This window comes from Cygnus atratus, chromosome 4 (assembly GCF_013377495.2).
Source record: "Cygnus atratus isolate AKBS03 ecotype Queensland, Australia chromosome 4, CAtr_DNAZoo_HiC_assembly, whole genome shotgun sequence".
NCBI lineage: Eukaryota > Metazoa > Chordata > Aves > Anseriformes > Anatidae > Cygnus > Cygnus atratus.
The window spans coordinates 10,950,925-10,976,298 of NC_066365.1; the positions used below are offsets into that span (position 1 = coordinate 10,950,925).

General features: G+C 37.7%; 1 protein-coding gene across 4 annotated transcripts in view; it reads right to left on the reverse strand.

The window, feature by feature from the left end:
* CCSER1 (coiled-coil serine rich protein 1) overlaps positions 1 to 25,374 on the reverse strand; it is a 675,103-nt gene that overhangs the window by 378,433 nt on the left and 271,296 nt on the right. For all 4 annotated transcript variants that reach the window (XM_035541340.2, XM_035541349.2, XM_035541356.2 and 1 more), the window contains exon 6: positions 21,353 to 21,563. In XM_035541340.2, the coding sequence (XP_035397233.1) occupies positions 21,353 to 21,563 (211 nt within the window). The remainder of the gene's footprint in view (positions 1 to 21,352; positions 21,564 to 25,374) is intronic.

Consider the following 25,374-nt stretch of genomic DNA (forward strand, 5'->3'; position numbering starts at 1 on the left):
CCATCTGTAACATTTGTTTCCCCCTCACATACATCTGAGCATTTTCCTCTCCATTTTCTCCAATAGATGGAAACTACAGTTTATCATATTGAAAAGCAAACCCAAAGGTCCCCACATCTTTGCAAGGTTCTTCTCAGTAGAGGAAGTAGCTATAAGAAAATCATTTACTATTCTTGAACTTATCATTAAAAACAGCCAAAGAAGATCTAATTGTAACCTTTAAAAAAAAAAAAAAGTTTGCATTCCATTTCCTAGCACAATTTTGATTTAGTATCAAAATTAAATATCCTTTCAATAATCTCTCCTATTGTCTGCCAGACAGCAGTACACATTAGCTATTCCCTATCCTCCTTCACTGTACTACTTTATTAATGTGAACTCAAGGTCTCCTGCCCTCTTTCATAATTTCTAATTACCTATAGGCAATATTATAAGGAATGTCCATTAGCATAAAGATTATTTTGGCAAGATGAGACACATTTTAAGGCTATCAATCTTTCTCCAGACTGAAAAAGATGTATTTTGCGTCCTCTAGATCTTTTATTAGAACTTTTTAAAAGTGGTATTCCATTCAAAGAGGTTAGCTTCACTATATTTTGTTTTAATTTTATTCCCAGCTATTTTTATTCCACTAAGTTTCAATTTGAAGTTTAAGATTTCCATCATGTGTAATGACTGACAAATTTTTAAAAAGATAATTTAATCTTCCCCTATGTTCAGCAACAGTGTTTAGTTTGGTCTCTCATGATGTGAAATTTCCTTGGCTTTGCAATCTGCAAACGCACTTCTAAGTAACAAAAAAAGTCTACACAAGCATCAAGCAGGAAACATGTTCACCATTCAAAAGGGCTCGTCATTTGGAAATATAAGTAGGATGTATTGGTTGGAACCAATGTACTGGTTGGAAAGCTGCCTGGCAGAGAAGGACCTGGGAATACTGGTTGATAGGCAGCTGAATATGAGCCAGCAGTGTGCTCAGGTGGCCAAGAAGGCCAACAGCATCCTGGCTTGTATAAGAAGCAGCGTGGCCAGCAGGTCTAGGGAGGTGATTGTCCCCCTGTACTCGGCTCTGGTGAGGCCACACCTCGAGTACTGTGTTCAGTTTTGGGCCCCTCGCTACAAGAAGGACATGGAGGTGCTCGAGAGAGTCCAGAGAAGGGCGACAAGGCTGGTGTGGGGTCTGGAGAACAAGTCTTACGAGGAGCGGCTGAGGGAGCTGGGGTTGTTTAGCCTGGAGAAGAGGAGGCTCAGGGGAGACCTCATCGCTCTCTAGAGGTACCTTAAAGGAGGCTGTAGAGAGGTGGGGGTTGGTCTATTCTCCCACGTGCCTGGTGACAGGACAAGGGGGAATGGGCTCAAGTTGCGCCAGGGGAGGTTTAGGTAGGATATTAGGAAGAACTTCTTTACTGAAAGGGTTGTTAGGCATTGGAATGGGCTGCCCAGGGAAGTGGTTGAGTCGCCATCCCTGGAGGTCTTTAAAAGACGTTTAGATGTAGTCCTTAGTGATACGGTTTAGTGGAGGTCTTGTTAGTGTTAGGACAGAGGTTGGACTAGATGATCTTGGAGGTCTCTTCCAACCTAGACGATTCTGTGATTCTGTGATTCTGTATGTAATTCATAAATTCTAGTCCTCTTTTTAGGAAGAACTGTCTAGTTGGTTGTCTGTTTTAGCTCATGTAGTCTTCAATATTTAAAGGTAAATGTACACATGACGAATCTCAGATTATCATTCACAGAGGCACTGTAAAAACTCACAAGTATATTTATATTATACATTCACAGGTAAATTCAAAAAAGCAGACTTTCATCGTGTATGTGTTTGCAAGTGACCTGCATGCTAGTAAGTGCTGCCTAATTTGAACTTAAAGGCAGGTTGTACATGGAATCCTCAGAAGGAAGTCAGATTTTGCTGGTGCACTCTCAGCCATGTAGAAGAATACATTATTTCCTCCTACAACCTTACTCGTCCTACCCAGAAAGCGTTCTGATCTAATGACTCCCTTGGTGGCTGCCCAGTGAATTCTCCCTCCCTGCCAAAGAGACGTTGAAGCTATATATCAAAAGAAGGCAGAACTTTAGTTTTACCGACTTGAAGTCAGAGCAGCAGAACAGGCACAAGATGGGAAATGAGATTCTCTCTATGAAGAACTGGAGTAGTTTTCCTTCTCTTCCCTGACCTTCCCTAGACCAAAAGGAGAGTAAAGCAGGAAACAAGATATCATTTCTTCCTTAGACTTCCTCTAAGAGAAGCAGTTACCAGCTGCTCATGTTGACATGTGCTGAAATATTGACTATCCCAACTGATCTTCCATAGTCTGAGTATACAGCAAAATATATTTTATATGAGAGAATGAGAAAGCACCAGATTTAAATCTCCTGGGTTTCTAGCATACTTTTCAGAGTGAAAAACTAAAGCTACAGGAAACATTTGTCAGAATTTTTGAAACAGAAAGAAGCAGCAGCTCAGTGGAAGAAATCATCAAGCTCTTGCCATCTTGTATATTGTTTCTAAAACAACAGCTTCTACTCCCTGAAGACATTTTATACTGAACATAGTTTAACAGCTGTTAAGCAGGTAAGCCTGTCTACTTAAAAATGCTTCTTGGAAGCTTTACACAACTTGCTCAACTCCCACACAAACATATTTCATAAAAAAAGTCTATTCCCACCAAGAAATCAGCTCAGAAGTAATCTCAGAAGCCTTTAGTTCTTTGCCTACTATATTTTTTTTTCTTGTTTCCCAAGCTGTTTGTCTTTTCTTCTCAGATCTATTACTTCTTCTAATCAGTATCTGATTAAACCACCTTGCTGAAAAACTAACAGTACAAAAAGACAAATAAACAACTGCAAATTTTTCAGATAGTGCTAAAATTCCTGTAGATTGGGCCTAAAGGCATGTTTTCATCTGAAGCTGTAAATTAAGTCAGAACATATACACCAACCCTTATCTCACTTTTACTGGAACTTAAGACAACCTTCTTTCTATTTCCAAAAATCATTTTACATGTATGCACACACTAGCTGTCTTTAAGATTACACTTTTTGTCTTCAGAAGCAATTAATATGGTAATTTGTATTATAAAAAAATATGAATATTTTAGGAATATGACTTGCAAAACCTAAAATTGTAAAGATTTTATAGAGTGCAATATTGTTAGGCATACAAACATGCACTTGTCCTGAGCACAGAGCTGTATGTCCTTAGAGACTGATCTGTTTTTGACTTTTAACCATCAGTGAAGTTGAAAATACAACAAAACCAGTGTACACGGTTCCCCAGTAAATGCTAAGTTTTTAACAGGTCTTCCGAATCATAAAAAAAGTTATGCAGTTCCTGTAGAGTATTCTATTTATTTTTGGCAGATAAACCAAAACAGCCTAACAAAGGTTTATCATTCTACATTAAACTCTATAACATTTATTAAACAGGAGATGAAAGACTCTTTTGGAGTCTTCTCTCAATTGGTGCCTAATAAGGTTAATGGAAAGACTTGAACTGACCTTTTATGTATCGGACAGTCTGACAAAGACGGACATTACAAAAAGTAATATGCATATGCAGAGCAAGAGGCCAGTGGTATACAGCAGCAGAAATTTTGACAAATTAATTCACCTCTGCATAAAGCAAATAAAAAGCAAAATACCAGTATCTTGCAGTGTTCACAAAATATTCCCAAATTTTCACATCTAGCACCATTCATGAAAAAAAAAAAAAAAAGAGGAATGTTTAAAGCACAAATGTAAGATGCAGATCAGGAACAGCACCATCCATACTTTTGAAAACAGACTTAATATGTCTTTTATCCAAAGTGGTATCTGGAATACAAGGGTGCACTAAAAGTACAGGTGAGTGAGAGACCTTTTGAACAAATGTAACTTCAGGGATTGATCTGGCTTGAGAAAGTCTTTAAATTACATTAAAGCTTGACAATAGTTATTCTAGATATAGTTAAAAATTATTTGGGTAAATAGTACTAGCTTGAGCTAACTTGTATTGTACCAATTCTGTGCTACACAGTCGCAGTAACAACAAAGCTTTTTTAATTTTCACAGCCGAGGATCTTTTTATAGTCTACTCAAAGACAAGACAATTGCAACAGGCAGACTTTCAAAATAAAACTAATGACTGCACTATTCACTGTTAGCATGCAAAGAATGAAGTTACAAACAAACAGTACCGTGCAGGGACACAGAAGATTCTCGTTGCCCATAACAGCCTTGTGTGTGTCAAGCTGTTGAGCTGTTGAGATGCCTTACTCTCAAAATTTAAACTATTGCAAAATTTAAACTTCAGTGCTTTTTAAAAGTAGTTTTCAGGAGGGGAGAGAAAGCATTTAGTAGCTAAATGACTATAATTGTAAATTAATAGTCATGATTTTCTTTCAGTCTACTGCAGCAGAAGTTAAAGCACCACAGTAATTGTCTTAAGTTCATTAGATAATGTTACTGAAATCCAAGTTGATTCAAAAATATTCTCTTCTAGACACTCTATATGGAGAAAAGCCGCTGTTACAGGAACTGTCACTGTGTATTTGCTTTAGATACAAGAATGGAAGCGGGCACCCCAGTTATTTCATGTCATGGTCCGGCTTGGATGGTTGATCCAAGTGGGCTCTCTAGGCCTTCTAGATGGTCAGTGCACAGGGAGGGCCTCCATATGCGGTGCACTCATTACTTTACAACTTACAAGTTCAAGTTGTCAGATTGCCTTCAAGCTCTGTTCCAAGAAGGCCTGTACATCATGCTACAATGGAGCTGCTACATATTGGACTTCAGCAGAAAATGGGAAGTCAGACATTCAAGACAAAAACTGTGCTAGTGATTATTTGATTACATATGCTGTAAGACCATGACATGAAGCAGACTGCTGTTTGAAGCTGAAGCTGAGAATAATGCTGACTTCTTGTTTTCAGTGAAAATTAAGATTTTTTTTAAATGAGTCCATGTAAAATCAGGAAAAAAAAAAAGTTGCTTCCTTTGTCTTATTAAAATAATGAATCCAGTTTTCATTAATGTAATTTTAACTTCAGCTGTACTTCGCCAATCACAATATGAAACTAAACACTTCTTTGGTACAAACAGCCTTTCTGCTCATAGGCACTGGTATATAACATGCATTTCATCTGCCAATGTTACAAGCTATCAATGCACTCTGCTGGCTAAATACAGCTCTGCCTTAAAACCTAATATAGGAAGAAAAAAATAATAATAATCTTGCTCTATGTTAGTTCTCATGATTTTACTACCAGCACACTCCTAACTTATAATAAAACCTGTATGTTACATATTTTTTTTATCCCCCACCCCCCACCCCACCCCCACACTTCTAAAATATTTTTCTTTCAAACAGTTGAGTCAATTTGTTGCTTTAGTGGTTGGGAACAAGAAAGACGTGAATAATATCATGGGCCAAAGCACACTTTCAGAATTCCCACTGTACACTGTCTCCTGTGCTATTTACTTCATTTTTAATTCATTTTCGGTATTATGCAGCCAATCTGACACAAAGACCATAGTAAAAGTCCCAGGTGTCACAATGGCTTTTTACTACTAGAATTGAGAACATTAGTGTAAAATTCCTGCTAATCTGAATAAAGGCAGATTTTCAAGGCAAGCTGTGTAACTGTTTTGCTTGCTTTGGGGTTTCTTGGTTTATTTTCCTAAGTGCCTTGGCACACCTGGGACAAGGTACACGGCAGGCAAACTTGCACTGCATTTGAGTACTGCAGATTTTGATTACTCAACGGCTTGAGGAAAACTCTTGCACATTAACTGCAAACCTGAGGATAAACTGGACAAATTATACACTGTATATTGCTGACCTTGTTACATCAGCACACACCTCACTGAAACTCAGTATTTTACAGGAGATGATTTGAGTATTTCAGCAGTCGGTACATAAATACTTCAAGTGTTTGCTCCAAAAGCTGCCTGGAACAGTGGTTATCCCAGGCTTTTGTTCTTCTGCTTTCTGTTACAGCTGGAGCTCACATTCTTACATCAGAAGATAGCATTGAGGAGGAAAAAAAAATAGTTCTCAACATGTTAAACAAATAGAAGGCTAAACATTGGGAGTAATTAGGGCAGCAAAGCAGAGGTTCAACTCTTACAAGATGCAATGTTGCCTTGTGACAATAAAAAAAAAAGTAAGAAAGATAAAAAGCTCAGCTAATAGATCTTATTACAGGAGTTCATAAAAAGAATTGCTAAAACATGCACACACAAAACACAGTAAGAGCAGTAAGAGAGATGACAAGATGATCCAGAAACAAGTAATAAAGCGTATCTGTTCTTAGAAAGAAGGGAGAAGTTGTTAATCTTACTGAAATGGGATTCTTGTAGCACTGGCAAAGTTACTGTCAGGATAAATTACTTTCTTCAGCAAACAGCAAACAGAGAAGCAGGCCTGTCAGTGCCAGGCTAGCTCAAACAACAGCCCTTCCAGAGAAGCATTTATATTGCCCATATTGAGTTCTTAATTCATGGCTTTTCTCCTGTTCCCATTTTTGTGTCTTTGCTTCCTTTGTGCAACCATATGTCAGAGCATGACAAGAATTTGAAATTTTACATTAAAACAAAGATGGATGCATTGAAGGGTTTTTTAGGTGTAACTCGCAAACAATGACTTTCTAAATAACATATATGAATAAAGCTATTAATCACTGTTGGTACTGCATTTTCCCAAAAGCAGATATGAGTGACAAATACGTTTATGACTATGAAGCTTTTGATTATTCTGACATGTTGAAACAGCTTTAGAATAATACATATTTTCAGTTGCAGGCGTTTCAAAAAGGATCATTTATATCTTTATTCTATATAAAATGGAACAAAACTCTAAATTGTTAACGTGGCACAGGCAAAACTAAAATCTTAAAAATCTTAAAAAATTCATCACGAGAATTATATGTTCTTGAACATTAGAATAGATGAATAGATGTATAGTGATACATATATTTATATAATGGTTCTGTTAAAAGAACAAATGAGAAAAATGCAGATAAGCTTTGACTTTAAAGACTTGGGATGATTCTGCCACCATATTACATGGGCAAGGTGACTTCTCCAATTCTGATGGAAAAATATTCTATGAGACTCTTAAGCCATCAAACTACCAAAATCTCAACTGTTTTCCAGTAGCATCCATAAGACCATGCTATATTTTAGGTATCTGCACACATGAACATGCCATTTTAAATACTATGGAGAATACATAATTATGTTATGACAATATTATAGGACCAAATGTACTACAAATTTGCTTAAGGATACAATTTAAACAACTTGATTATTTCTATCTCTAAAAGCTTGTTAAGATATTAAAAAATGCTTCTCTAAGATCCTCTAAAATATTCCTGTGGAGATATATGTAAAACAAATATGGGGGAAGGAAACTGAACAACATCAAAATAATAAGAATATTGTATACTAATTCCAACACTAGCATATAATTGTACACTAATTCTTACTAATTCTGTCCAGTTAAGTGATACATAGTGCAAGTCCCAAAGTGTATATGAGAAAAGTGAATATGAGAAAAATAATCTATCCAAATAATACCACGTAAAATTTGAGAAAACTTGGGATATAAATATTAAATAATTATATTTAGATTTAATGCATTGCCCAAATAAATTGCTCAAGATATACTTATGAAACCAGTGCTGTCATAATATAACAGCATCTCAAAAAAAAAGACATAACTAAGAAACATATCAATCACATGAATAAGAAAATAATATATAAAAGTCCATAATAATTAGAAAAAACAATTGAGAAAAAAAACAGTCCAATGACAGACAAAATGACATAGAGTAGGAAAGATCAGTATCTAAACAACCTGCTAAGAAACACAGATTTTAAAAACATTTTATATTTGGAATAATATAATTTTAGCATGGTAACAGTTTTTAGAAGCAAAATTCTGTATTTAAAAAAATTAAAAAGATTTTTTTTTTTTTTTTTACCCTTATTGGTGTAATTATCAAGAGACAGTGGGCTTATTTTAGGTATATCTGTAAGAACTGTATGTTCACATACATATTACAATGGCACTTGTGTCTTTACAACTAATTTAATTTTTATAAAAATATATTAAAAAATTACAGCTATATACCACATTTATATCCCCCTCCCCCCAATCACAATGAAAAAAGGAAGCCTGGCACCACAATTTGTATGCAAGTTATAATTGCAACTGTATACAATCATAAACTATGAATACAAATTCATGTCCCTGTGTTATTCATAGGGAGTTATACAGAGCACATTAACACCAATACAGAGCTCTCCACTACATCAAGGAGATTTGAAAGAGATCTTAAATGAAGAAAAGAAGTAGCCAGAATACACTTATAATATTAGACTGTTTTTTCAAAGCTTGATATGATTAGCAATACTTTAATCCAGGGTTATCTTAAATTTTACCTTGAATGTTCAGTTTGAATACTCCAAATCATAGAAACCATAAAATCATAGAATGGTTTGGTTTGGAAGGGACCTTAAAGATCATCTAATTCCAACCCCCTGCCATGGGCAGGGACACCTCCCATCAGACCAGGTTGCTCCAAGTCCCATCCAACTCGGCCTTAACACTTCCAGGGATGAGGCATCCACAACTTCTCTGGACAACCTGTTCCAGTGCCTCACCACACTCATAGTAAAGGATTTCTTCCTAAGATCTAATTTAAAACTACCCGCTTTTAGTTTAAAGCCATTACTCCTTGTCCTATCATTACACTCCCTGACAAAGAAGAGTCCCTCCCCAGCTTTGCTGGAGGCCCGCTTTATGTACTGGAAGGCCTCCCTGTGTAACAGGGACAACATGGCTAAGTGCCTGATCCTGCACTTTGGCCACAACAACCTCATGCAGTGCTATAGGCTTGGGGCAGAGTGGCTGGAAAGCTGTGCAGAGGAAAAGGACCTGGGAGTGTTGGTTGATGCTCACCTGAACATGAGCCAGCAGTGCGCTCAGGTGGCCAAGAAGGCCAACGGCATCCTGGCTTGTATCAGGAATAGGATAGCCAGCAGGACCGGGGAGGTGATCGTCCCCCTGTACTCTGCTCTGGTGAGGCCGCACCTCGAGCGCTGCGTTCAGCTTTGGGCCCCTCACTACAAGAAGGACATCGAGGCCCTGGAGCGTGTCCAGAGAAGGGCTACAAAGCTGGTGAAGTGCCTGGAACACAAGTCCTGTAAGGAGCAGCTGAGGGAAGTGGGGTTGTTTAGTCTGGAGAAGAGGAGGCTCGGGGAGACCTTATTGCTCTCTCTAACTACCTGAAAGGAAGGTGTGGGCTGGAGGGTCAGCCTCTAAGGGAAGACTTAAGGGAATGGCATAGAGCTGGGACAGGGGAAGGTCAGGCTGGATGTTAGGGAAAGGTTCTGCACCCAGAGGGTGGTCAGGCACTGGAACAGCCCCCTCCCCCCCCCCCCAATTGGCACCCACCACCACCACCCCCCCCACACCACTGGCAGTGGTCAATGCCCTGAGTCTGCCAGAGTTCAAGAAGTGTTTGGACAATGCTCTCAGATGTATGGTCTGATCTTTGGGTGGTCCTGTGTGGTGCCAGGAGTTGGACTCGATGATCCTTGTGGGTCCTTTCCAACTTCGGATATTCTATGATTCTACTTCCTGATCAGGTGGCCTGAAGCAAACACCCACAACAGTATCAGCCATGGTAGCCTGTCCTTTAGTCCTTATCCATAAGCTCTCAACTCACTCTTCATCCACCCCTAAGTAGAGCTCCATGCATTCCAGTTGCTCGCTCACATAAAGAGCGACTCCACCACCTCACCTTCCTGGCTAGTCTTTTCTAAAAAGCATGTACCCTTCCATGACAGCATTCCAGTCATGTGAGCTATCCCACCATGTCTCTATGATAGTAATGAGATCATAGCCTTGTGATCACACACAAATCTCCAGTTCTTCCGGTTTGTTTCCCATACTATGTAATACAAAATTCTTCCTTCTGATGGAGCAAGTACTATCCCGTAAGTACTACCACATAGTTAAACTCCAAGCAGGTAAACTATTTATCTATAAATGCTAGGCACACTAAACCGTCTCTTTCTACATACCCCATGCTAATCTTATTTTGAAAGCTTTTGTTGTTCCATAGCACTCCTTATGAGAAATTAAGTATCAGATAGGCTACAAGTACAAGCTTAAGAATATTGTCTGATCCAATTCTGCATCATGAAGTATAGAAAATGGAAGAAAAGGTTTCTAGGTCTCCTAATCAGGGAAAAAAAGGGACTGGAGAAAAGAAAAAATGAACATTCTCACATCAAAAGGATGGACCCCAAAACTGCTCACAATCTGTGCTATTGCCAGAAGTTTAATAGAAGGAAAGGTCTTCATAGACAACCAGGGCCAGCAAGGCTATACGCTGAAGATTTAGGCATTTATTTCATCACTGAGGTAAACTCTTAAGATAGGTTACATCAAAAGTGAAGAACAAGTTTAGAAGACATTTTGCATGGGTGGCAAGTAACAAAAACCTGGCCCTCTTTTTTCCACAGCAACATTTTGTAGCTGTGACCTGAGAGCTGTTTTCCTCATATAAAGAAATAAAAATAAAAATCAATGATTTGAAAAATACAGACAGTAGAAATAGAGCCACATAGGAGAAATAAAAATCATGGAATACAAGTGATCCTCTGTCACCCATTAATTCTAGTTATCTCAACCCTGCTTAAAAGGCATAAGAGAAGTGGTCGTCAACCTGTATCTTCGTTTAGCCAGTTTGTGACATGCTGTTTCTACTGAGCCAATGTGAGCTCTTTCTGAGCAAATCCTTGTTCCTAGATATGTTATCTTCACATACATTTGAAATACAAACTGCTGATAAACAGAAGAATCCTCTCTTTTAAGCTCATGTAAGCTTTTACCTGATGGCTTCCCAAATAATTTTATTGAGGCCAGCAGTAAAACCACAGGAAAATTTTCAATTTAATAATAGCAATAATAATTCTAAGCATAAATTAACTTTACATTCTTTATCAGTGAGCATTCAGTCTCATGGATGATATTTTCTGTAAAGGAGAACTCATGGTGACCATGAAAACCTAAGAAGAAAGACGAATCATAGAATCATTAAGGTTAGAAAAGACCTCCAAGATCATCTGGTTCAACCATTCCCCCTACCACCTATGTCACCCACTAAACCATGTCCCTAAGCACCACGTCCAACCCTTCCTTAAACACCCCCAGGGATGGTTACTCCACCACCTTCTTGGGCAACCTATTCCAAAGCCTAACCACTCTTTCTGAGAAGAAATGTTTCCTCATTTCCAACCTGAACCTCCCCTGGTGCAACTTGAGGCCACTTCCTCTAGTCCTATCACTAGTTACCTGTGAGAAGAAGCCAACCCCCAGCTCCCCACACCTTCCTTTCAGGCAGTTGTAGAGAGCAATAAGGTGTCCCCTGAGCCTCCTCTTCTCCAGACTAAACAACCCCACTTCCCTCAGCTACTCCTCACAGGACTTGTGCTCCAGGCCCTCCACCAGCTTCGTAGCCCTTCTCTGGACACGCTCCAGGGCCTCGATGTCCTTCTTGTAGTGAGGGGCCCAAAGCTGAACACAGCGCTCGAGGTGCGGCCTCACCAGAGCAGAGTAAAAGGGGATGATCTCCTCCCTGGTTCTGCTGGCTACCCTATTCCTGATACAAGCCAGGATGCCGTTGGCCTTCATGGCTCGTGTTCAGCAGAGCATCGACCAACACCCCCAAATTCTTTTCTTCTGCACAGCTTTTGTTTTGGCCAAAGTGGAGGCCCCAGCACTTAGCCATATTGAACCTCATCCCATTGGCCTCTGCCCATCGATCCAACCTGTCCAGGTCCCTCTGCAGGGCCTTCCTACCCTCCAGCGGATTGACACTTCCCCTCAGCTTGGTGTCATCTGTAAACTTACCAAGGATGCACTCAATTCATGAAATAAAGCAGAGCCCGACCACAAGGAATCATCACTATTGCTATGGCCTAAATAATGAATATATAAAAGTGCAGTAACTTTTTTTGTGTCTTTTGTTTCTTCCACTATGAAAACAATCAGCACTGTTCTGATAGGCTGGGCTAAAAAGTAATGGTATACACTGTGTACAGAAAACATTAAATACATCTGCAACACAAAGATATGTCAATATCCATGCTGTGAACTGTGAGAATTTGTCTTCTGATTACACTAGGACTTGATCCATAAATGCTGGCAGATCAAAGTTAAAGGATAATTAAGAGACTAAATTTAAGTTCTGGAAAAACATCTTTATGCTTATATACAAGCACAAATATTTAAATGGGTAACTACATGCATTACATGTATGCTCCATTACCTGAAAACTAGACCTTCATTTTCCCCTATCACATTTCTATTCTTGTACATCCATTTATGGCAACAGTTGCATACTGTCAATTTTACTGCCTTGTCTATATTATCAGTAATTTCTCTGTACCAGCAGGTCTCTGAAACCTATTGTGAATAAGACAATCTTAGAATATCAGGAATTGTGAAAGTTCAGAAGTTGTCAAACTATTTCAACTAAGATAAATCTTTCTGATTTTAACCAACTGTACTTCAAGGTAACGGCACCATCTATAAGTCTCATAGTAAATGCTTCTTTGTAAAAGTTGTTTAACAAATTAGTATTTCCATATCTTCAACCCTAGTAAATTTGTGTAGGAAATTAAATTATAGTGCACCCTGAGTGAAACTGGTTAATTCATTGGGAATGTTGTTAGATTTGGGAGTACTACTTGTTTTATTATCAGAAACCCTTCCATCTACCACCTGTACTAAATGTGTCATCTAGCTCAAAATTACTCATGAGCTATTTTTAAGAACAGAGTATTATCAATTTATTCTACACACATTCTGATTTTTTTTCTGTTGCTTGCTCATTATTTAGCATTGCACTTTTCAGTATTTGCAGATGTATCAGAAAACATAACTGGTGTTATCAACTCCATTGCCATGGAGGGTCAGGTGGGATTTAGCTGACTGACCTGCAACAACTTGATCAAAACCAAGTACTAAAAGGGAAAATGGATTCTTTTTTGTAGCTTTATAATTTTATGGCCTTCAGCCACAATTTCATCACAGACAATTGCACAGAACTGCTGATGTTGGGACATTACATATTAATGGTGTTGCTATTTTTTATGCTTCTCTGCTAGGTGCTGCTAGTATTTGCCTGTTGAGGAGGCTGTGACAGAACACTATGCAGATCCATGCCAAACTGGAGTCCACCAACATGCCATATGAAAATGTTTCATTCAGGGAATCACTGGAGACGTTTAACGTCAAAACCCAAGAAAGAAGCTAATCACTTGCCTGCTGAATACGTGGAGTAGATACGTACACACCAACATGATCTGTAAGTGTGGGAAGACAAGGTATTTCATGGTAAATTACTTTCTGGCTTTAATAAATCTCTGGAACATAGACAAAAGTAGTCTACAAAGATTAAGCCACTAGGTCATCAGTGGAAGAAACAGAATATAAAGGGGGAAGAGGAATTTTCAGTATTAAAGATCAAGTGTATTTTATTTGAAACTGGTCTGAAACATGGCTCAAAAGCACTCTGAATGTGGCCTGCAAAAGGACTTCGTAGAGAGTGTGAGCAATGGCATTAACTGGTAACTGAGCTGGATTATTTCAGAATAGCTTTTCATTGAGCTGAGGCTAGTGTGACTCTGCAGAATCCCAGAGCTTTTTGCCAGTCCCAGCCCGTAACCTCACACTCAGAGTGTCAGCAAATGAACACAATCTGCTGTACTTTACAGCACTTGCTGTAAAGTACAAAGGTACAGGCATATAGAACAGTCTTCTTAACCCTTCATCTTTAAATTAATTCCCCAAATTGCTCAACTTCAACCACATGAGGCCTTCTAAATGAGTAAGCACGCCTTGATTTGTGAGGTAAATGTTTATTCCAAGTACCATCAAACAATAGTTAATAATTTTGAGAAATTTTCAACTTTGCACACAATGAAACCTGTATTGTTTGCACTTAAATAGTCTAATGGTCCTCTAGCACATTTTTTTATTATTTGAACTAAGGCTTATTCAGCTAAGAAACATACGCAATACGATTGGGACTGGAATTACAGTACTATTTCAAAGTACTATATATGTTGGATACAGCACACGTCAATGCTGAATATAGTATTTGCTCTACATAACTTGCCTTAAAATTATAAGGGCAAAAAAAAAGTATCTGTTTTCTTGTACATTAAGAATGTCTAGCAAAGTAACCAATACTGGCTATGTATTTGTACTAGGGTATTCTGTTCTCTCTTCGCAAGCAGCTGGGCAAGGGTATCAAAGGATATTTCCAAGTTAAAAAGCAATTTAATTTGATGAAGTTAAATCCTACTACTAAATCTGGTACATTTTTGTTATTAGTTATTTAAATCTATGGGTATATGTAATGTCAACATACCATGAAATGAAGGAATTACCAACTTCCAGCATGAATTACTTGATAAAGGGGACTGCATTGAATGCAGATGTTGAACAAATCAGTAATGCTACACTGGTTAATTACAAACTTATCTAAAGGAAGAAAACCTGAAGTATTTTAAAGTGTATTAGGCTTGCAATTGCTTCCTAAGTCGCTAACAAACAATATTAGCAAACAATGCATTTCACAGTGGACTGCAGGAAATATTTCAGTGTCTTTAAAAAACATAGTGCAAGGCCTATCCGATATTGCTTGGTAATTGGGTTGCAAAATATTGCAAACCACACTTAGCTATCTTTTAGTGTTTTCCATTTGTAGATTGCAAGTGCAGCACAGAAGAGAACTCTATGCTTATTTTACCGACAAGGTGAAAGATGTATGGGGAGAAGTAATGTAGCCAGTGATATCTGACAAGCTAATTGCAGACTGAGTGGTCTGACTCTGTCCCCTGTCTCAGGCAACTGTCATGGCCTGTCTCACAATGATTCTGACATAATTTTCCAGAGATCTCATTTTTTTCAAACACAATCTAAAAACACTGTATTGGATGCATTAAGTTTTAATGACAGTCACAGACAGCTGCAATTTCCCTTAGTAAAATAAATGATTAATTAGTAAAACACAAGATGCAATATATGTCCAGAGTGACTTATTCCTGTTGTTAATTGTAGCAATTAGCTTCAATTTCTAAAGCCCCACTACTTCCATGGTGTTTTACAGAGCTGTGAAAAATGCATGGGTACTGCACTGAACAATTTATTCTCCAAATTACACAAACAGATTGACAACACATCTTAATTTTCTAGATTAGCAGCAATCACTTTTGACAGCCTCATAAAAATATATAGAAGTAGAATTATATAGTGATAATCTATATAATTCATAAAGAATTTAAGGACGTGTGGAAAAAAAGCTTAAATGTAGACAAGATTTTCTTTATGCTAGGACATTCAGTTTCAGCCCAAATTGATCAACAAGCTCAACATCTAAACTTTGAACAGCAACCCATTACCACTGACTAAATGGATTCCTTCCCAAAATAGCTGTATTTTTTCCACTATGTTTATTTCAGCATACAGACCCTCTCTTGCCAGGCACAAGCCCAAAATAGCTCTCTTTATGTGTCTCTGCCTAAGATGTTCTACGAATGACTTCGACAAAGGCGAAGCCCTTAAATGTTCTCTCAATTAGCCAGCATCTGACAATCTCTCTGCTAGCTATATCTCAAACCATTAAAAAGTTAACAGACAGATATAACTTCAGTCTTACCTGGAAGAGTACAGGAAAACCCATATATTGTTTGGGAAAGAGGCATCATATATTCATTATTGTTGACAGCAATAACTGAGGAAGAACCTATGCTCTTATTTTTACAGGCTCATTGGTTATATGCAATCAATCAATTAATGGCCGGAAATGTAATAAAACATAGGAAGTATAGCACAGCATATGGAAAAGACAATGACGCAGATTCTGTGTTGGAGGCGAGTTCAGAGCAGAGAAGCTCATTTGAGGTCAGAAAGTAAAGAAATCATTCCCTAGGAGAGGACAAATCTACCAATTTCATGTATACAATTCCCCATCTTTCTTGTCTGATTTTTTTTGTTTTCTGAATGAGAGAAGCTATTACTTAATGAAGTCCAAAACCACATAGATCTAAAGGAAAAAAAAAAATACAGTTCAATAAACATAAGCGAGGTGAAGAGAAAAAGGAGACCAAGATCTTCCTGTAATTCACAAGTGGGCTGCACGACAGCCTATATTGTCTTATATACTGAAGCATTTTTTAATCAAGCTGCCTGTCACGCTAATCTCTGGCAGTGCTTTTTCAAAAATCTTCCCTAACTTTGCAGGTCATAGGTCTTGGCTGGCCCATTTATTGCAAAATTCTGTCAGAAATAGAACATACACGGGACAAAGCTGCAGAACAGATTCAAAACTATTTTCTGAACTGATTTCTGGTGGATCACTGAGTTTCCCATGTGCTAGGGTCCTCCAGACTGTCTTCAACTTTGTTCACTGAGGTTCTCAAAACATTAGGGGACAATCTGTCGTATGAGACTTGTATGGTCAAAGCTATTAATAACCAAAACTAGACAATTTCAAGGCTTTTTCAGTAAAAGTGAAATGGTAATTAATTCTTTTAATTGAACAATCATTCATTAGTCTTTTACTAAATACATTACCTAATAACATTCTCAATCTTGCAAGTTACTGTCATGTCTTCAATTTCCCTTTTCATGATAAGGCTAAAAACAAGCTAAATTCACAGCTTAATAAATCTGCAGCACGGTACAACATACACTGCATTCAGTTTTTCCATATAGATTCCTCAATTACAAGCAACTGCAACAACAACAAAAAAAATTACATATCACTCTACCTAGTATTATATTTTGGCAGATCATAATTAAGTTGTTCCTTAGAAGTGGTGTGTAGTGCTTTAAAACAAGGATTATTTTGAATAGCAGGGCTAGTATTTTTAACTCAATTAACGTGTTATTGTTCTATAAAGAGGTATACACTACTCCAATTTGTTCTTCTATGGATAACATCAGCTATAAAACAGAAAGTGCAGCTTTTTTTTTCCAATCACTTGTATAATTTTCCCCATGTAGATTGTATGCTCTCTATATTCTTAAAAGTGGATGAAAACATGTGACATCCCATTAATTTTAAAAACCATTATAGTTATTTTATGCTGTTATACGCATAAAATATTTCATTTCTATACCACATAAATCTGCCAGAGACTATGTTTGACATAGTCTAAAAATACAAGAGAGTTCAACAGTAAGGAACATATTTTTCTTTTATGTATTTTAATTCCATACAGCTGTGTTTGATTTACATATAATATTGGTCAGGGCAGAGGTGGAATTCCTTATAAAAAGAAATTATGTCTAGTTACAATAGAAATAGGGTACTTTCTCCATGGAAACTGCCTGCCAAATATGCTCAGATCAATTATTTATCAGATTCTTCAAAAAATATTTCAATTTTATGGAATTATATTTTCCTAGAGTTTTTCACTCAAAATTTAAAAGTGACAAATGTATAAACGTCCATATTTCTGAAGATAATCATTTCACTCAATTACCAAATTTTTAATACTTTTCAAGGTCATCTTCTCTTTGTTCACACCATTCAAACTAGGCTACTTAGAATCATTTAGGTTAGAAAAGACCTCCAAGATCATCAAGCACAAATGTTAACAAAGTGCTGCCAAGTCTACCACTAAACTGCATCCCTAAGCACCACATCTACACATCTTTTGAATAGCTCCAGGGATGGTGACTCAACTACTTCCCTGTACAGTCTGTTCCAATGCCTCACAACCCTTTCAGTCATTTATTTTTTTTCCCCCTAATATCCAACCTAAACATACCCTGGTGCAAATCAGGGCCATTTCTTCTTGTCCTGTTGTTTGTTGCTGGGAGAAGAGACCAACCCCCACCTCTCTACAGCCTCCTTTGAGGCAGTTGTAGAGCAAGATAAGGTCTCCCCCGAGCCTCCTTTTCTGTAGGCTAAACAACCTCAGCTCCCTCAGCCGCTCCTCATAAGAGGAGTTCTCTAGACACTTCACCAGCTTTGTTGCCCTTCTTTGGGCATGCTCCAGCACCTCAATGTCTGTGCTGTAGCAAGTACAACACAGCATTCAAGGTGCAGCCTCACCAGAGCCAAGTACAGGGGAACAATCACTTCCCTAGCCCTGCTGGCCACACTATTTCTGATACAAACTAGGATGCTCTTGGCCTTCTTGGCCACCTGAGCACACTGCTGGCTCATATTCCCCCAGCTATCAACCAATACCCCCCAGGTCTCTTTCCTCCAGACAGCTTTCCACCCACTCTTCCCACAGTCTGTAGCGTTGCATGACGTTGTGCCCCAAGTGTAGGAGCCAGCACTTCACCTTGTTGAACCTCATACAGCTGACCTCAGCCCATCAATCCAGCCTATCCAGATCCCTCAGCAGAAGCCTCCTACCCTCAAGCAGACCAACCTTCTTGCCAAACTTGGTGTCATCTGCAAACTTACTGAGGGTGTACTTACTCCCCTCATCCAGATCATTGATAAAGATATTAAAGAGAACTGGCCCCAGTACTGAGCCCTGGGGAGCACCTCTTGTAACTGGCCTCCAAGTGGATTTAACTCCATTCACCACAACTCTTTGGGCCTGACTGCCCAGCCAGTTCTTCACCCAGTGAAGCATAAGCCTGTCCAAGCCACGAGCATTCAGTTTCTCCAGAAGAATGCTGTGAGAAACACAGCAAGAGTAAGAGTAAGAGTAGGGCACACCCTGCAACCTGATGCCTGTGTAGCAGCACATTCCCCCTGGAGCTCTGTCTGAGCTGCTCCACCAATTGTGGTGGGTGCAGAGCTGCGAGGCCACGGCCTGCTGCTGGGTGGATACCATTGCTCCCTGGTTGAGCTGGCCAAGCTTGTGCCCTCCCACATTAATTGCCCTGAAAACTGCCACGCTACTCCCTGATTCAGTATTACGTTACTTATGTTCTTTTGAATAATATCCCATTTTTGGTTTAATTCCTGGTATTTCAATGTGTTTAAAAAAACTGTTTGAGAATATTTTCTTGTTACTGCTCTTTCAAACTCCTGCATCTATACCATGGATGAAGCCCACTGTGGACAGGTTTCCTAACTCCTTCATATAGATATGAAGTCTGAGTAGTTAAGGAACAAACTTGAAAAATTATTTTTTCTTTTAAGAATTAGTATGTGGTTTTATTAGCAGAACTGGAATACTGCTGTAAAAATCAAGAATCATTTCTCATTTAGAGCTACTAGAATTACATACCCGCAGCATTTTACAGCATTTTCCAAATATTTTCTATCATTGCTATTATGCATGTCACTCACTTAAAAAAACTACTCAAGGCAGCAAAATGAGTTTTAAATAATCATCAGATTGGTCATTTATTTCTAACCAAATAAGACTTTAGTTCAGCTTTGGAATAATGTCTGCTACTACTGGGATATTCTACCTCAAAAGTGCTGAAAAAACAGGGAGCTAAATTGCAGCACGTATTTACTATATATGCACAGCACATAATACCCAACTGTTAGAATTTAAAAAAAAAAAGGTTGTTTTGATTTCATAAGGAAGGCAACACAAAAAGAAAACGAAAGGGACAGAATTATACTGTTACAGTCAGATGGGGAGACGGAAATTATATGGTACTAAGGAAGAAGTGAGACTAATGTAATGAATAAGAAGAAAAAATAAAATCAATATGAGTTACTTAAGAAGGTGTTAGTAACCGGGTCATATTAAATACCTTGCATTCCTTTTGTGGAAATCAACTGGTGAATGCATTTAAACACAAAGTCGTATAACGTACAATATATCACCATATAGAAAATCATAGTAGAGTCATACAAAAGTGTAATGGAACTTCTAAGTTAAAAAAAGAAATGTTTATCCTTACCTTTATGGTAAAAAAAGAATGGTTTTGAGCAAAACATAGAAGTAGTCAAACTAGAAGCAACAGAGCATGCTTCCAACGCTTAAGTGCAACTGATGTGTCATGTAATATTATAATCCTTAGTATTTATTTGCATTTTTAATGCAATTACAAATCCTGCTCAGTGTACAAGAACTTCTAAATCCACTCTCCTGACATCACATAAGCAGGAAGTGATGGAGAATTAATTATTTCAGTTCTGTGTTCAGCAAAACAGAAGGCCATTAGGAAGCATAATAGCGTAAAGCTCCATGTGAAGCAAACTGGAAGGTAAAAAAACATGCTGTTTTGGAGGACTAATGGACAACTATCATGGCTAAACCCTTAATAAACTTTCTCAGACAGGACTACAGTTGGTTGACCTTATATACAGGCGATCAAGAAATGAGCAGTAAAAAAAAAAAGAAAACTTGTTAAGGCCTTATTTAAATATCTCAGTTAATTAAATGGCATTTTACCATAGGATGAAGTTATAACAAGGGAAATTCTGATTATATCTTAGGGAAAAAAACACTGCAACAATATAGTTAAATATTGGCCTGGATGCCCCAAGAGAAGTTCCATTAAAGCCCTCCCAGTAAGATACTGAAAACTTAAGTGGACAAGGAAAGCCCTGAACAACCTGTTCTAAACTGGCCTTGCTTTGAGCAGAGGGGCTAAACCTCCAGAGAGTCCTCTGAACCTAAATTATTCTACAATTCTATGAACTATATAGATAAAAGCAAAAACAACAACAACAGAAATAATTCTTGTAGATCTCAAAGAACAAGCATGCTCTAGTGTACTGACACCAAGATGAAAGCTTTTCATAAATTTATCTGAGTCATAGTTCCATAGCTGGAAACTGTCAAAAAAAATTCAAAGCAACACCAGCAGTCTATAGGAGATGCAGAACAATATAGCAGGACAGGAAAAGCACTCTTAAAATTGTTATAATGGACTAAGAAATCTGACTTCATCCATCATTTACAAACCCAAGAGTGAAACCTTTAATTTTAATACTCCTAGTTAGGTCTCTTTTTCCTTTTGCATCTCTCCTCTGAATAAATTGCATGTGACTTCATACTATTTGACAAATGTACAAAAAAAAAAAAAAAAAGGCCACAAAATAGGAGGGGAAAACAATACAAATTATTTTGACCTAAAGCAGTCCATCTCCCCCACCCCCTTTTTAGTGAAAGCTCAAAACCAGCTTTTTTCTCTGCACACCAAGATGGCAGTATCAGTTAAACTCTGCTATGGTATAAACTTTCTGACCTTAGCCATGTTGGGGCAGGACTACATTTCTGCATCAATTCCATAAATTCAAGACATATTAGAAGACATCAAGTTCATAAACTTTTCTGACCCTCTTCTGCTACCTGGCTCATTAATGCTGAAAGCTATTAATTTATCAAATGAGTGGGTGTTTACCTCCTGAAGAACCCTCTTCATTTTCAGTAGCAATGTCTTTACAGCTGTGCAATCTTGAAGCATCAGTCTGAAGGGCAAAGATTCAATGCCTCCACCTTCTTCCAGACCAGTAAAAGGCCACTCCACGGATGGGCTGCCAGCCAGCTGGCTAACGCGTGGGTACCTGGCTTCTCCTTGGTCTACCTCCTTCGACAGCTTCAGAGATAGGTTCCTTACAAGAGAAAACAGAAAGATCAACACTGAAATGTGAATGGTGAAAAAGAAAAACCTACAGTTTTCAGCTTTTCCTTCCTTTGAGAATAAGGACATATTACACCCTCACTTTTTGAGCCTGCTAGCATGAATAGCTTTTATAATATACATATGGCCATATGGTGTTAGCAATAAAATATGCATTTAGAAATTTACCGTTTTCTACAGGAATTGAAATCATGCTCTATTCTATGCCCTTCAGAAGGGAGGCATTTTCTTGGAACAAAATATCCTATGGGCAAGACCATGGCTCTATTATATTTCAGTTCTCCTTTACAAAAAAGTAATCACAATCTGTATGCACTTTGAAAAGCATAAATCTCGTTCTTTCATACCAAACAAAGGAAAAAAAAAAAAAACACCAAAGAAAATACTCTTTTCTAGGCCGCCCAGTGGTATAAGATGAACACGTTATCATGTAAACTGGAATTTGAAACATAATTATTCTGTACAGACTCTGAAGTTTAGTTACCATTGAAGCTAATTAAACTGACCATGAAATAAAACAACGTTAATTGTGGTTGAGAATCCATTGAAGACAACAGAAAGACTCTGAAAGATTTAGAGGTAAAGGAATAACAGTATTTTGCTTTTTGCACCTGAAATCCTGTTCTGCATACATACAATCATCCTTTAATATCTGTAAGAATTTGCCATGCTGGAGCAAGTCTAGCAGAGACCAACAAGATGCTGAGGGAACTGGAGCATACAACACATGAGTAGAGGCTGTTCAGCCTTCCAAAGGGGGTCACAGATTCAATCAGCCCAAATCAGTCACAATTAGCTAGAAGTTTAACAGTACAGTAGCAAAATAATTTTAAAAGAGATTATTTGGCATTTTGACGGAATAGAATGTTCCATCCAATAAGGGAAAATCACTAAAGGTTTTTTTTTTTTTTTTTCTGGCGTGAAATCAACCACAGCTACAACGTTGCACCAATTTTACTTTCAACCAGTAGGAAAAGGACAAATCTGAAAGGAAAATAAATCTGAGAATATTGCTGCATTGTGCAATAATGTTATATTAATTACTACTAAATTACAAAAGGGTTATAATAGCAATGCATGACACCTATATTCATACTAAACTAATTCACTATAATTAAAAATTTTAGCATATGTGGTAAAGAAAAAGACAGCTATTATTAATTTAATATATAGTTCCAATTTTCTGTTCCATTTGAATTTCCATGTAACACAGAACTGATTCTGAATTTTAAGTACTTGCATATTTTTGAAGAACTAAGATATTTTTCCAAGTGTGATTTTCTTTAAAGTTTACTGCGGGTTTCATTATAACCATGTGCAAAAAGAGATTAACATGATTTCTCAGAACAAACAATTCCCAATGCCATACAACAAATGTGAAATGATGCTACTAGAGCTATCTTTTAATGGATGGTTTATTTTTGTATTTTGCAAGCTATGTAATGTGCAGTAGGGACAATGTGTTAGATGCGGAAATACACCCGAGATCATGGATATGGACAGGTGGTCCTGATGGCCAATGGAAATAAAGTTTTTAAATCTAGGCTTCTCAAGACTAATAAAAGAATTAAATTACACTATTTTAATTTTAAAAATACATTGAAACAACTTTGAGTGGAATATTTTGCCTTTTAAAGTAACAGTCTGAAGCAGATGGTAAAGACACATTTGACTGGAGGATATTAAGCCATTACTGATTCATAGCTTTTATTAAAGAAGACACACGTATAAATTATGCAAACAAAAATCAACTCTTAACCAAAGTTTCAGAACATAGGGCACCTTTAAAGGTTCATAAAAAAGAAGCCACATTCAATCTATTGGAAGCTACACTGGAGTAAGATTTATGTAGCTAGAAAATCTCATTATTTAATTTGAGCAAGACAAAATAAGAAGGTCCTCTTTTTTCTTTTTTTTTTTTCCTGGCCCAGTGCTCGCTGTCTGGGAGATTAAATATTGCTTATAATATTCTGCATTACTTTGTGAGTCCCACCAAAATTTTGGCATCATGCTCCTGAAGGGGCATCTTATGTGGATAACATTCTGACACTGAGAAAGGACCAGCTGAGAGGTAAAGCCTCCCAGAAGGAGTCTTCTACAGCTACATAATGTCATCATGGAAGGGAAAAGAATCTGGCATCAACGGAAAACTCAACTCCCTCTGTGACTAGATAAACCAACAGTACTCTTAGAGAACTACCATCCTCCGCTATGTGGAAAAGATGTAGTATAAATCTTAATTTCAACTTCACTGAGTTGTATGTTGACATCAAAGCGCTCAACACACAAAATCACTGTCTTTTCAAATACAGAACATTGTACTAAAGTATGAAAAGCACCATAGTAACACATTACACTCACAACCATAAGAGTTTAAAATCTAACTCAGTTGCTACTGGCAAATTGCTACTCAGAGTCAGCATACAGTAAGTGCTTGCATTGCATGGTAACTCTGAACTCTTAACTACCTGAATAGAATTTTTCTGTCAAAGATCAGTTATACTCTTCACAGTCTGATATAATTCCTATACTTGCTGCAGGAAAAAGCTAATTTTCAATTCATTCTATAACTGATATTTCATCAAGTCCATTATTAACAATGTCCAGGTGGTCTATTACAGTATTATTATAGCAATCCACTGCAATTCATCTCAAAGCAGCAGCAGAGATTTACCAATAAAAAGAAGTTCTTACTAAAATTAGAATTTTTCCCTTACCAGTAAAACACCTATGCCTCTGAAGTTGAAAAAGTGACCAGATCCTTGAACAGCAGCAGAGCAACTATTTACAGATTGTCAATCCCCTCTGCCTTCCAAAAAAAAGTGTTTATTGTATTAAAAACATCTCAGGTAGATGTTATCTGTTACAAACTTCTAGACTGTGGATGAAAAACCTTAGAAGCTCTTTCTTCATGATTGAAGACAATGCATTTCATTTAAATGACAGTATTATTTCTATAATATTTTTTAAATAAAACATTTCACAACAGTTAATTTTGTCACTATTGAATACAATGCCCCTATCTGAGCTCTAAGCTTGCCTGTCATACACATTTAGGTTATGCCTTTACTAGTTAATGAAACTGTACCAGAAAACGTTCTTGGGCACTCAAAGTCAACAGTCCTGTCACTGTTAAAACACTTCTGAAATGGCTTGACCCAACCCAAATATCACTCTTTCAAATGACTCCCTGCCATGGTTTGGTTGCCAATAAAGTTACTTTGGAAGGAGGCACTCCATTCTGGAGGATGTTAGTGGTGCAGATGTGCACTGAAGACCATGCAGATATTTCCTTAAATCCCTGAGCATGGCTGTGGAGCTCATTGCCTTGAGGCTTGAAACGCAGAAAGACTCCTAGGCAAGAGAAGAGACAGCCTTCTTCAGAGAAGTCTGATATAAACTGTGGAGGGAGTGGCAAATCTCAACTGAGAAGAGTGGTAGGAAGCTGCTCTTAATTTCCTTCCAGGTGTTATAGACTTCACTTCCCCTAACAGGTGCTAACAAATGATTCTCATGCTCTGATAACGATCAGATGAAGCCTGACAGATGGCATACTAAAAACTCTGCCCAGTCCTTTAGATCAATGTCATAGGATAATAGGGTAATTCAAATTGCACAAGCAGGGTGAACCTGAAACCTGTGGAATACTATACAGCTGCATGTTATATCTAAGGGAACAACAACTGATAACTGAGAAAAGTAAGCTTAGTGTCAGTAGAATAAATGTCATTATATGGTCTATAACAACTTTTTTCTGACTTTTCAATTTTGTAAATATAAAA